Genomic DNA, 12,356 nt, shown 5'->3' on the forward strand with positions numbered 1-12,356 from the left:
CATTAGAAGTTAAATTTTGCAATTTGTTTGAAATTAATTCCATATTTACCTTCTTGTGTTTTGCAATTTTAACAAGAAGAAAATCTCTATAAGCACTGCTTTTAATACTGTATTCCACTTTGCCCCTGATGTAAACAAGCTTGCTTATTGCATAGAATGTAAAGAAATCAGTTATGAAATGCATTTAACTTAGAATTAAGTACCTAAAATGCTATGGGTATTTTCTCCATGTCCTAAAAATTAGATTCGTTATTAGCAGAAACTTGAGAAGTAAAGAAATAGTGTCAAAATACTGGATTGCAAACTAATTAAAATCTGTACTGCTTGTGAATCAACATTTTTAGTAATTAGTAAATAAAATATAAAAATAATATATGAATAAAATATCAAAAACCTTTTAATGATAAACACATTATTTTTATTGACTAGCAGGCAAGCCCGCCAACTGAGCGGGTTATACCTCCACAAGATATTCGCCAGCTGACTTGATCGCTTTATTCACATATGCATCCACAAGATACTGCATATATATATGTGTGTGTGTGTAAGTGTGCGTGTGCAAAAATGCATGCAATGAGGGCAAAATGTATTTGCATTTGAAAAGAAAAAATTATAGGTTCAATGTACACCTGAAAAAAATATATAAACACATTTCAACATGAATGAAATCCTTTCCATTTACATCTGGAAAAAAGTCTGTATATGAATGAAATCAGTTACCCAATAGCATTTCAATAGTTACTCAATAGAGTTTCTTCTTCAAATTCAGCTTTGGCAATGCGCTCGAGGACAATCTACCTAAGGGTAGAGATGCCATCGTGGAGGACTTTTTAAGTGAAACTAGCTCGTATATACGATAAAGATGCGGAAAATCATGAAAACACCCATGCAGCCAGCCTGTTCGCTGGGATTCAAAAGTTGGGCCAAACTACCAGTGTTCAGCAATTTTACCCGGGCTGTGGCCACTTTATTCACATATGTATCTGCAAGATACTGTATACATGTTACACATGCAGAAAATCATGAAAACACCAATGCAGCCAGCCCATTCGCCGGGATTCGAAAGTTGGATCAAACTACCAGTGTTCAGCGACTTTACTGCTTAACCGCTAATGGGCCATTGTACGAAGTATAATCATGAAAATTTTCGGGTTTATTATTCCAACAGTAGATTCGTTATTGAAATTCATTTAATTAAATTCCTTTTTTTGAACTTCAACAGAATCACACGCAAAATTACAATATATATATTAATACAATTATATGTGTGTGTGAGTATGCAAAAGTGCATGCAATGAGTGAAAAATGTATTTGCATCTGAAAAGAAAAAATTATAGGTTCTATGTACACCTGGAAAAGATGTATAAAATATGAAAGGTAAATGCAATTTTTTTCAAGCAACAATAATGGAAATATATAACACGAATGAATAGATCTTTAAAAATATATGAAACAAAACATTAAATATATCATAAAAGTCAAAATGTCGATAATAGCTTTAAGTTGGTAAATTAGTTAGAAGTCAAGTTATTAATTTTTAAATGATTTTCCATGTGCAAATTCGGGGAATTTTGACATTTTCTCGCCAACCCAACAATCGACGGGATACCAGCTCCCCACCCACCAAATCAATCAATAAGTAAATGGAAGACGTAGGGGAAAATTAGTTTTTAATTAATATCTTGGCTAATTAAAGTCGCTCAAAGACAGGAATGATCAAAATGGCTTGCCACGGACATTCGGAATTCAATGTTGTGCTTCGCTAAGCCCATGAGCGAGCCGTTCTTGAGGAAATAGGGTTACAAACAAACAGACAGAGGTGCACAGATTTTAATATAATAGATAAAATTCATTTAGTAATAAAAATCACAAAATGGCATTATTCCAGTAACTATTTATTCTTTTTTTTTTTTTTTTTTTTGTCTTTTGGCATGAGCTTTCAGTTAAAAGTGAAGTGAAACATTTGAAAATTTTCCTTAAGTTAAAATGTTAAAGAAATTATATACTTCTTTATTGATAATAATTATGTAAAATGATTTTCTAAATTTGTAGTTAGTTAATAAATAATTGAAGTAATTCAAAAGCATAATGATTAGAAAACGAAATAATTTCAGAATAACACAAAAGCATAATGATTAGAAAACGAAATAATTTCAGAATAACACAAAAGCTGAAGTTTTTGGTCTTTCTGTTTTACTTGAAGTGGCATCCTTCTCATTACTATGGCATAAACTTTGTAAATTATTCAAATTTCAAAAATGCCTTAACTGCAGACATTAAAGTAATTTACCATCACAGAAGACATAGTTTTCTATAGATCAAAAGCTAGTTGTCATTTTTCAACAGATATTTCTTTGTGTAAAAGTTCAACCTTTTTGAATGAAAGATGTTGCCGGAAATTTAATTTTTTGAAAGCTGTTAGTAATTGTTGCAACGCTAATGTGTTTTGCTAATGCATATCTGCCAACTCTTCCGGTAAAACTGGGTGCATTGTATCTTCTGGCCCCCTGGTAAATACCTAAATTCCCCAGTTTTTAATTTTTAGCCTTTACTACAGAAAAAGCTTCCAAGCAATAAAATTAATTTATTAAATTGATGAAACTTAGATCAGGCAAATTGCATCCTCCCATCTCTAGTAATTTCAGAATTATTTTTCTTATTAAATTTTATTTCATCTAAGTTGCACTTTTTTATTACATTTATTTATATCGATCTTTTTAAATTTCATTCAATCTGAGTTTTCATAATCTACTGCAGACATCTGTAAATTTTTATATGAAGATTCAATCGATGTTTAATCAGTTAATATTTATATTTAATTTTATTTTACTTCAGTATATGGTACAATACTAAGTGTATCTGGGCAAGTAGTATGTACATTAATTGTTAATTTTATTTTTGTCATTTAATTTCAATGAAAACCTCTTAAAATAATGAAGCTTCTGTAATATTTCAGATTAAATCCTTTTCTCAAGTCCATTAAAAAGTGTGATTGGATAGTTCCCTGGTAAAAAAGGAAGGGATAGGATGAAATTTTAGTATTTAAAAATATAGTTAAAGATATTCATGATGCAATTCTTATTATTTAAGAACAGATTTCAAAATTGCACCAATAGTATCTTTCCTTCTTCTTCATCTTAAGACTGAGATGAATTTCTGATGATTATAGTTGTAGCTTGTATATTCTTGTTATTACTAAATGCAGATGAACCAAATAGTAATGAAATTGTATATTAAGCAGTTAGCATTTCATAATTATTAAATATTTTTTGTAGTTGAAGTGCGAGAAGATCCGAGCTTGAAAACTGGAGATCGCTCTCAAATGGTTAATATATTTATCAAGTTTTTATTCTCTTTTATCGTTATTATTTTTCTCCTGTCTTTTTGTTTAACTGTATTGTCTGTTTGTTGTTGTATATTATTTTATGAAGAAATTCTTTCGTTGTTAGTGCTTTTATGCAAAAATGTTTAAAAGTTTCCCTCTTTGTCCTCTTTAAACAAGCAGTACATTTTAAAAATTTATACTTGCATGTAAATTTATAATTTGTATTTAATTCCTTTAACATTACTATAATTTAATGTCAAAGTTCTTTAACTTTATGCTAATCAGTTTTATTAAATTTTTGTAACAAGTGATAAAAGCTATTATTTTCTTTAAGAATGAGCCCAAAATTTATAATTAATTAGAAGGTGTAATAAGGAGCAATAAATTTCTTGTAATATATACTTTTTATTATATAATTATTTTAAGCTGCATTTAACTGATATTTTTAGTAAATGTATTTAATGTGTAATACATGTGAAATTTTTTTTCTAGGTTCTTCATGAAGTTCAAAATATATCAGAGGACCAACCTAAATTGAAGAATGTTAATGATGGAAAACTAACATTGCCTTCAAAAGGTAATATTTCAGCCATACAGAATAGGCTAATTTTAAGAAGTACTGAATAATTAAGTTCCTTCCCCCCACCTCTCTCTCTCTCTCTTCCCAGAGGGGACGTACAAGTTAGCCAAAAAATCTTCGCCATCATATTAACACCTAGTGGCCTATTTGCTCGACCAGTCAAAATAAAATTCCACATATTGTTAGTGGAAGTAATGTGCTCAATATTGAATGTTTTAAAGCAATAGAGCTCTCACAATGATGATTGCAGTTAAAAATTGTTTAATGGCAACACCTTTTTTTCCTGTACAAATTGATCAGCACATTGAGAAACCATATACAGCATTAGAATGACTTATGTATGACAAAAATTGCCAGAGCTCTCACAATGATGGTTACAGTTAAAAATTGTTTAATTTAATGGCAACACCACTTTTTCCCTGTGCAAATTGATCAGCACATTGAGAAACCATATACAGCATTGGAATGACTTATGTATGACAAAAATTGCCAATGTGAAACATTTGCCACTACACACAGATTTTTTTCAACCACTACCCGCAGATCAGTGGGCAAGAGTAAATGTTTTTTAATTCATATGTTATTTGTCTGTAGGTCATAATATTCGATTTCTAGAATTTTTTTTTAAACATTATAAAAATAATGTTGCTTGCATCAAAGGGTTAAACTATTAATAATTTGTTAGCTTTCCAGCTCATTATAACTTTAAAAGTTTTCCATTTTCCACTTTCGTGGACTAATTTTTCTGTAAGTCAACCATTTAGCTGTCATATCTTTCTGTCAATAGAATTAAAATAAAATGCAGAAGCCTTCTTATTGAAGCTTTAATACATGACTACAGCAAAATAGTCAAAGCCACTTTCAGTTTATCTCAATCTTAATTGCAGCTTGGTGTAATGAATTTAATTCTATTAAAAATTGTATACTTGTTAATAAAAAAAGTTTTTATTACTACTAAAAAAACTTTCAAAACTGAGATTACTTATAGTTAAGTGGAACTAAACTCCTGAAAACCAGTTTTGGGTTTATGGAATTAATATTTACAGAGGGGGGCACACATTTTTGTAATGATTTTGCGAAGATTTATATATAAACAAACCGTAAAATTTTATTTTCGAATATGTTCACTAGTGTGATAGCTCTTTTGCTGAAATATCATATTATACAGCCAAGTCTTTAATCCGGACTCGCTGGGACTTGGGCGATTCCGGATTATCAATTTTTCCAGATTATAGATCATCAGTTTAAATCTGGTAAGATGGCATGCAGAAATTATAAAATTAAAAATATGAAACTGTAATTTATGAAATAAAGAGCAATTATGATCTAAAGGGTATCAAAATTTACAAAAAAAAAAAAAGATTAATATTTATTTACTTTATTAAACATTTTTTTCAACGCGTGCATGCGTAAAGTATACATTTGCGCATAGTTGAAATTAAAAAATTGCAACCAGAAAACTATTTGATGTGTATTAATGATATTTATAATGACGAGGAAATTGATTTAAATTATATCGGAGTACATCGAGATGAAACACTACATTTAGTGAGGAATTATAAGCCGAATAAAATAAAAACATCTGCCCTGAAGATGACGATAGTGCTGACAGATCAACTTCCACTTCATTGAGTGTCACGGTGTTCTCCCCCCCCCCACACACACAGAGCAGCGTGAAATTGATAAACAGATTTCGGAATAGTTAGAGAAACAGATCACCTCTCTGTCACTTTTTTCATGCCTTTATCCATTTTTTGCAGCAGTTCCACGTTTTGTTTAATGGACATCGAAACATGCTTTCCTGTAGATCGTTTGGCAGCTCCAGAATTTAATTGGAAACTCTTTTGACATAATCGAAAGTTCAAGCTTACTTTTTATAAAATTGCTCTAACAGTCTGCAAAAAATAATAAGCCGGATCCAATTCGAAGATTAAGGAACAACGCAATCTGCAACATTAACTGAAATAGATAATTAGATCATTTTAGATTAGCTTATACCATCTGTTATACATTAAACATGCATGCGCAGAAAGTTTATAGCCTTGAGGTCCGGATTATAGATCATTCCGGATTAAAGACTATTGACTGTATCTAGATTTTTATGATAAAAGTCCTTTTCTTAAAACATAGAGGTTGATTTTATTCCACTCTCCTTCACAATCTTCCAGTCCATCCTATGTTTTGGGATGCTGCTTATATATATATATTTGTTGCCCCCCCCCTTTTTTTTCTTTTTTTTTTTTCAAAAAATGGAGCAGTATATTTAGAGATATGGCCTGGAGCCTTATCCTGATGGAACTTTACATAATTAAGCTTGTTTGGATAAAGAGATGGAATTTCTTTAAAAAAAGATTTTAAAACATATTTCTGATAGTAATCTGATTTACTTTTGACTTTTTTTTTTTTTTGTGTGTGTGTACTTTCCATATTTCAAATTTTCTGTTTCAAGAGAATTTATTAATAACCATAAAACCTCTAGAAAAACTTTCTTTGTTTCCTCTGAACCAACACATTAAGTCTTTTTCTCCTCTTTTTGGTAGTAAATCTATCTTTTTCTATTGCAATCAGTTAAGTATTTCCATGCCTCATTAATTGTAACTATATATTTCCATTTTTCAGCTGCGAAATAATTTTCATATAGCAATCTGCACATAGTCTTATGCCGAGAAACATGTTTCTCGTGAGGTGATGAATATAATTTTTTTTAATTAGCTTTAAATTAGATTTTGTTATTTTGTTCACAGTTCGTAAAGAGACATTTAAAGATGTTGCAATAGCTCTTTGGGAGGCTGATTGCACAAACAGAGGTTAGATGAGACAAATCCTCTTTTACAGAAATACTCTGGAAAGGGCCTTTCCTTTAAAATATGAGATGCGACTTTAGATTTAATAAGAGCTGTACGTGCTTTTGTTGGGTACGTGTTTTTCGCCTTTTTCCCAGTCAGATGTAAAAACCATGTTTTTCACATCTTTTTTCAATGGTTCGATAAGAGTATTTCTCTTCGGACGGTGCAAAAATGAAGGCTTTGATCTATTGTTTATTTTTCAGCGACAATTTAAAGAAAAGAATATTTTTTATGCTGCAGATGATAAACCTTATTCCAGTTTGATGCCAGTCAGTTTATATTTTAAAATGTTTAAATTCATGGAGAAAATCAAAATCATTACAAAAATGCGTAATCCTCTGTGCTTCCTTGTATAAAGTGAAGGAAGTATCGTAATCACAAAATATTTTAGATTTCATTTTTTATAGAAATATCCATTTTGACAGGTGATAAATCCATTTAGCTTTTTTTCCCACCTTTTAGTGACATCTGTGCATACACACAGAATAAAGAACTCTTTTTTTTTTTTTTTTTCCCCCGAAAATGGTTTCAAAAGGGAATTTTTCATGAATTTTCTTTGTGATTGTTTATATGTATGTAAGTATGTATCTCATATAACTCAAAAACGATTAGCCATAGAACACTGAAATTTTGTATGTGGGACTACTGTAATGTCTAGTTGAGCACCTCCCTTTTTTGTTGTAATTGACAGTATGAAATATGTATGCATCTCCTTACCTGGTCTGTATTCTCACAGTTGTTGGTCATAGTCATATACTTTATATTATATTTAGTTATAGAAGTGTTTTAAATTATGAAAATATTCATGTTTTGTCAACGTTAAATTTTAAAAAAAAGTTTAAATAAATAGGAATAAATAAAACTATATGAAGTTTGACTCCTGTACAACAAAAATTGACCAGAGGAACGTAAGGAAAAGTTCTGCGAGATTATTCTAGTATGAAAGATTCTGATGTGGTTACTTTATAACTTCCTTGTATGTAATTGGACTAATTCTTTGCTTCATTTACTTTCATTTAAGTTTATTTCCTCAAATTATTTTAACTTAATCAATTCCTCATGGCAAGTTGAAAATGATATCAAAATTACAAATTTTGAAATTAAGTATCCAGGTTAATTTTTGTCATACGGAGATTGGAGCAGTATTCTTACAACTTTATTTTTTCATAACAAATATAAGTCTAGAAACCAGAAGGTCGCATTAAAAGTTAGATTTCGCCATTTGTTGAAATGAATTTTTTTTTTTAAATTTGAAATTTACAAAACATGAATATTATCATGTAAAACATTTCTGTAATTGGGAATACATGTCTTATGACCAACAATTTTAAAAATAAAAGACTTGGTAAGGGATAGTTGGATTATATATTTATAAACACATGTGTAAAATATAACAAAATATGATGGCTGCTCTCAGAAACGATTGGTGACCTATTTACTATTCTAAATTTGGTGTTCTCCCCCCCCCCTAAATTCATCGGTTCTCCATAATTTGAGTTCCTTTCATGTTATATAACAGCCTAAAATTAACCAATAACAAATTAGCTGTACTTATGCACCTGTCTAGTATAAATAGCTACTAACTGTGTAGCCTTTTTCTCTTTCACCTGCCTGCCTGCTGAAAGCGTGTCACTCAGCCTCTCCTAGCTATTCACCATTATTTAAAATGTAATTGCATATCTCGAATTATGAGGCACTTTTAGTAGCCCTAATCTTCTACCAGTTATGAAGATATGTGTTAAGAAATTCATCATTGAAGAATAAATGATGTTTAACTATCAATCTGGTCATGTTTCTTTTAAAATTCCATCTGATCATCCACTACGCTATAATGTCCATTCGCCTATCTACGTAGCAGTTTCCTCAGCGATGACTAAACGTGGATTATTTTCATCTTCCGCCAAAAGTACAATGTTACATATATATATCCGTAGGTTGATCCAAAAAAACTTTACAAGCAGAAGTATTTGAAACGTAATAATTGTGGAGCGAATATTTCCACATAGGATGGTTGGTGGATGGCACTAGTTGTCTTACAGCGGCTCTACGAGTAAGTGGCGTCAGTACGCAGACACTTAAGAGCGACAGTAATGGCACGACGTCTAGAAAAATGGTCTCGCATAGAGGTGCGAGCCGTAATTCGATTCTTATGGGCCAAAAATGTGGCCGCATCTGAAATTCACAGACAAACTGTTGAGGTATACAGGGACAAAGCAATGGTGAAATTGTGTTGTTCTTATCCAGCAGGCAGGGAGCATGTGGAAAACTGCAATATGGAAGCGAGCGGCCGTCCAAGTTCTTCAAGGACGGATATCAACACGGCATGTGTTGAAGAAATCATCTGAAGGGATCGACAAGTAACCACGCGTGACTAAACCATGACAGAGTTGGCCCTGAGTTATGGTAAAGTTCAGCGTATCGTAACCGATGAGTTGCAATATTTCAAAGTTTGTGTCCACTGGGTTCCACGTGCGTTGTCCGCAGAGCATGTAAGGCCACTCAAATGAGGTGCAGCCTCACATTTCTTCCGACGGCCAACACTTCATTGATTGCATCGTTACCTGTGATTAAACATGGCTTCATCACTTCACCCCCCACATCCAAAAGAGCCACGATGGTGTGGAAACATGCTGGATCACTGACGAGGAAGAAGTTTAAGGTCACACCCTCTGCCGGTATAGTGATGGCAACCGTTTTCTGGGATACAACTGGTGTTATCCTAATCGAGTATTTGGAGCGTGGCCATACCATTAAGGCCGATCGTTATTGTGCCACCTTAACGAAATTGCGTAAAGCCATCCGATGCAAACGGCCTGGATTACTGAGCAAAGGCGTCGTTCTTCTGCATGCCAGCCCCCATACAGCTCACCAGACTCAGGAATTGCTGCAAAGGTTCAAGTGGGAGGTCTGGAATCACCCCCCATACAGCCCCGATTTGGCTCCAAGTGACTATTTAATTTTTTCGGCGTTAAAGCGATACTTATCCGGAACATGGTTCACCTCAGACGATGCAGTGAAAACAGCTGCTGAGAAATGGCTCAATGAGCAGGGCCATGATTACTACCAAGACGGGATAAGCAAAACAACAAACAAACAAAACGTTCTGACAAATGCCTAAACAGGTTTGGCGACTATGTGGAAAAGTGAAAGCCAGATGTGTCTCTTGATTCCCATTTGTATCTTGTTTCTATTGTTAATAAATACTTTTTCATTTGCCTTGTAAACTTTTTTTTGGATCACCCCTCGTATTATTAAAATAAATAAATAAATAAATATCCGTTATATGCTTCTGTTTCAGCTGATTGCAATAAAAAAGAGAGGTGCACAATTAGATGTTATAGCAGTATTATATAGAAAAATGAAAAAGTCCATTTTGAATTTAAATCCATTTTATGATTTGCAATTTATAATTTAATATTAAAAAAAAAAAAAAAAAAAAAAAAAAAAGAGTCCTTATTCTGTCTGTATGCACAGATGCCCTCCAAAAAGAAATAATAATAATTGAAATAGATTTGAAAATAGTCAAAATGGGTATTTCCACTGAAATAATGATATCCGAAAATTTTCAAGGTTATAATACTTCATAAAAGGAAGTTAAAAAAAAAAAAAAAACTCTTCTTCCTTCTATTTTCTTTTTATTGCATATTTGTAAATGTTATGTCTGAACTAGTTGTATATATTTTACAGAAAAAGCAAATTTTTTTGTAGGGAAGAGAAAAGAAGTTGACGATAGTGAATCAGAGAGAAGCCATAAAGTAATGAAAGTTGAAACAACAGTATTAAATTCAAATTCTAATGGTTCAACTTATACCAAAGAAATCAAAAATAAAAAAAATGAAGATAAGTAAGTAATTGTAAGATTCCATGTATTTAAGATGTTGTTATTCAGTTAATAGCATGTAATAAATATTTAATTTTTATATCTTATGATAGCAAAGGTTAAATAAAACATTATATAATAATATATAAATTTGTACTTTTTGGGATATATAAAGGATTTTTTTACCCCCCAATTTAAAAGGTAAATTTTACTAAATACTGTAAACAAACATTTAACTATGTACTGTAAACAAGTGCACTTGGAAAAATTTGCTTCTGTAATCTTCATGAAATTATTTTAAGTCCTAACTAAGCATGTAACTTATTTTCTAAACAGTACTTTGATGTAGTTTACAGTGTGAAAGTTAGTGTCTTGTAAGAAAAAAGTATCTTGCTTTGAATGCAAAAAAGTTGTTCTCAATAACATTTCACTTGCAATCTAATCATTCTAGAATGGTTCATCTGCTTTCCAAGGATGTCTAAAGCAGATTGTATTTCAAAGGAATGAAATAATTATTATAGTCGAATATCAGAGTGTCAAAGGCAGAGTTTTAAGTCACTGAAGTTCGAAAATATGAGACCATGATTTAATAATATTCTTATTTTAATGCTTGTATTCATTGGTGTGCTTTAAAATGGATAAAAATAATATTAAATTATGCCTAATTTACTGATGGACTTTTTAAGTTTAATATAATAAAGTTTTAAAAAATTTTTTATTTATTTAACTTAAGCATCTAAAAAAAGTGGGCAGAGAAGGGATGGCAAGCTTAGTAGTGGCAGCTCATTATGGTTTTATAAACTGTAATGTATATAAATTGCAATTTAAAATGCAAAGTTTGTAGTTTTGCTGTTGAAGCAATTATGATGGAAAGATAGTAAAATTGTCCAAAAGTAGTACAGATACAGTGGGTGAAATATGTATGTAAGAAAGAATACTTGATGAAATTTGACGTGAATGAAATTGTTTTTAACTTATTTGCTACTTTTAATTAATCAGTACTTTTGAATATTTTTTATATCTTTTCTTAACTTACAAAAGATTGGTCAGTAAAAATATAGTATTTGGTATCATATTATTCTTAAAATGGAATTTATCATAATCTGGTTAGTAAAGGGCTTCATTACTGGGAGTGTGAAATATTTTATTTCCACTTGCTAGTGACCAAAGAAAGAAGTGATGAGTGTTTGCTAGCCAGGAATTAAAAGACAAAGTAAGCTTCCTGCGTTGAAGGTACTGGGAGTCAAATTTTCTTTCTCTCTGTTAAAGGCAACCTTATTTTTGGATGATATTATGGATTTTGAGTTGTTCACCCTGGTGTTTGGTTACTCATTTTGCAGGAATCAAGAGGGTCTTTCCAATTCATTTTAGGGATTAAAAATAAAATGAAAAGGAGAAAACTCATCTGATTTGTCAAGTGTGAATATTAGTGTTTATATTTCAACCTGTAGAATTTAAGTGAGCATGGGAACCTAAATTTCATCGTGGGTTGCACAAACATAGAATAGAGATTTGTTCTAGGTTTTGAAGAGTTGGGGAAAGGAAAAAAGAGAGAGGTGAGGCTTCGGCCTCTCTGTGGTGGCATCTGTGACCCTAGGTGCGATCATGCACTCTAACCCTGTCTTCAATTTACAGAACCAGAGAATGGGCAAAGAAGTTTTGCATAGCCAGCTCACCTTTGGTCCCCTGGTTAGTTGGGAGAAGGGGTGAGAAAATCCAAACTTTATCAAATGAAGCCCTGAGTAATGAGAACATTTCCTGCCACTCTGTCCTTGCTTACCCTTT

At 31.7% G+C, this 12,356-nt stretch overlaps 1 protein-coding gene across 6 annotated transcripts in view; it reads left to right on the forward strand.

The window, feature by feature from the left end:
• The window catches only part of LOC118192036 (uncharacterized), a 61,949-nt gene that overhangs the window by 42,251 nt on the left and 7,342 nt on the right, over positions 1 to 12,356 (forward strand). For all 6 annotated transcript variants that reach the window (XM_085820829.1, XM_085820826.1, XM_085820830.1 and 3 more), the window contains 3 exons: positions 3,276 to 3,325; positions 3,818 to 3,902; positions 10,460 to 10,595. In XM_085820829.1, the coding sequence (XP_085676955.1) occupies positions 3,276 to 3,325; positions 3,818 to 3,902; positions 10,460 to 10,595 (271 nt within the window). The remainder of the gene's footprint in view (positions 1 to 3,275; positions 3,326 to 3,817; positions 3,903 to 10,459; positions 10,596 to 12,356) is intronic.

Source organism: Stegodyphus dumicola, chromosome 7, assembly GCF_044657685.1.
Source record: "Stegodyphus dumicola isolate Sdum_Otavi_A_Nest chromosome 7, ASM4465768v1".
Classification (NCBI taxonomy): Eukaryota; Metazoa; Arthropoda; class Arachnida; order Araneae; family Eresidae; genus Stegodyphus; species Stegodyphus dumicola.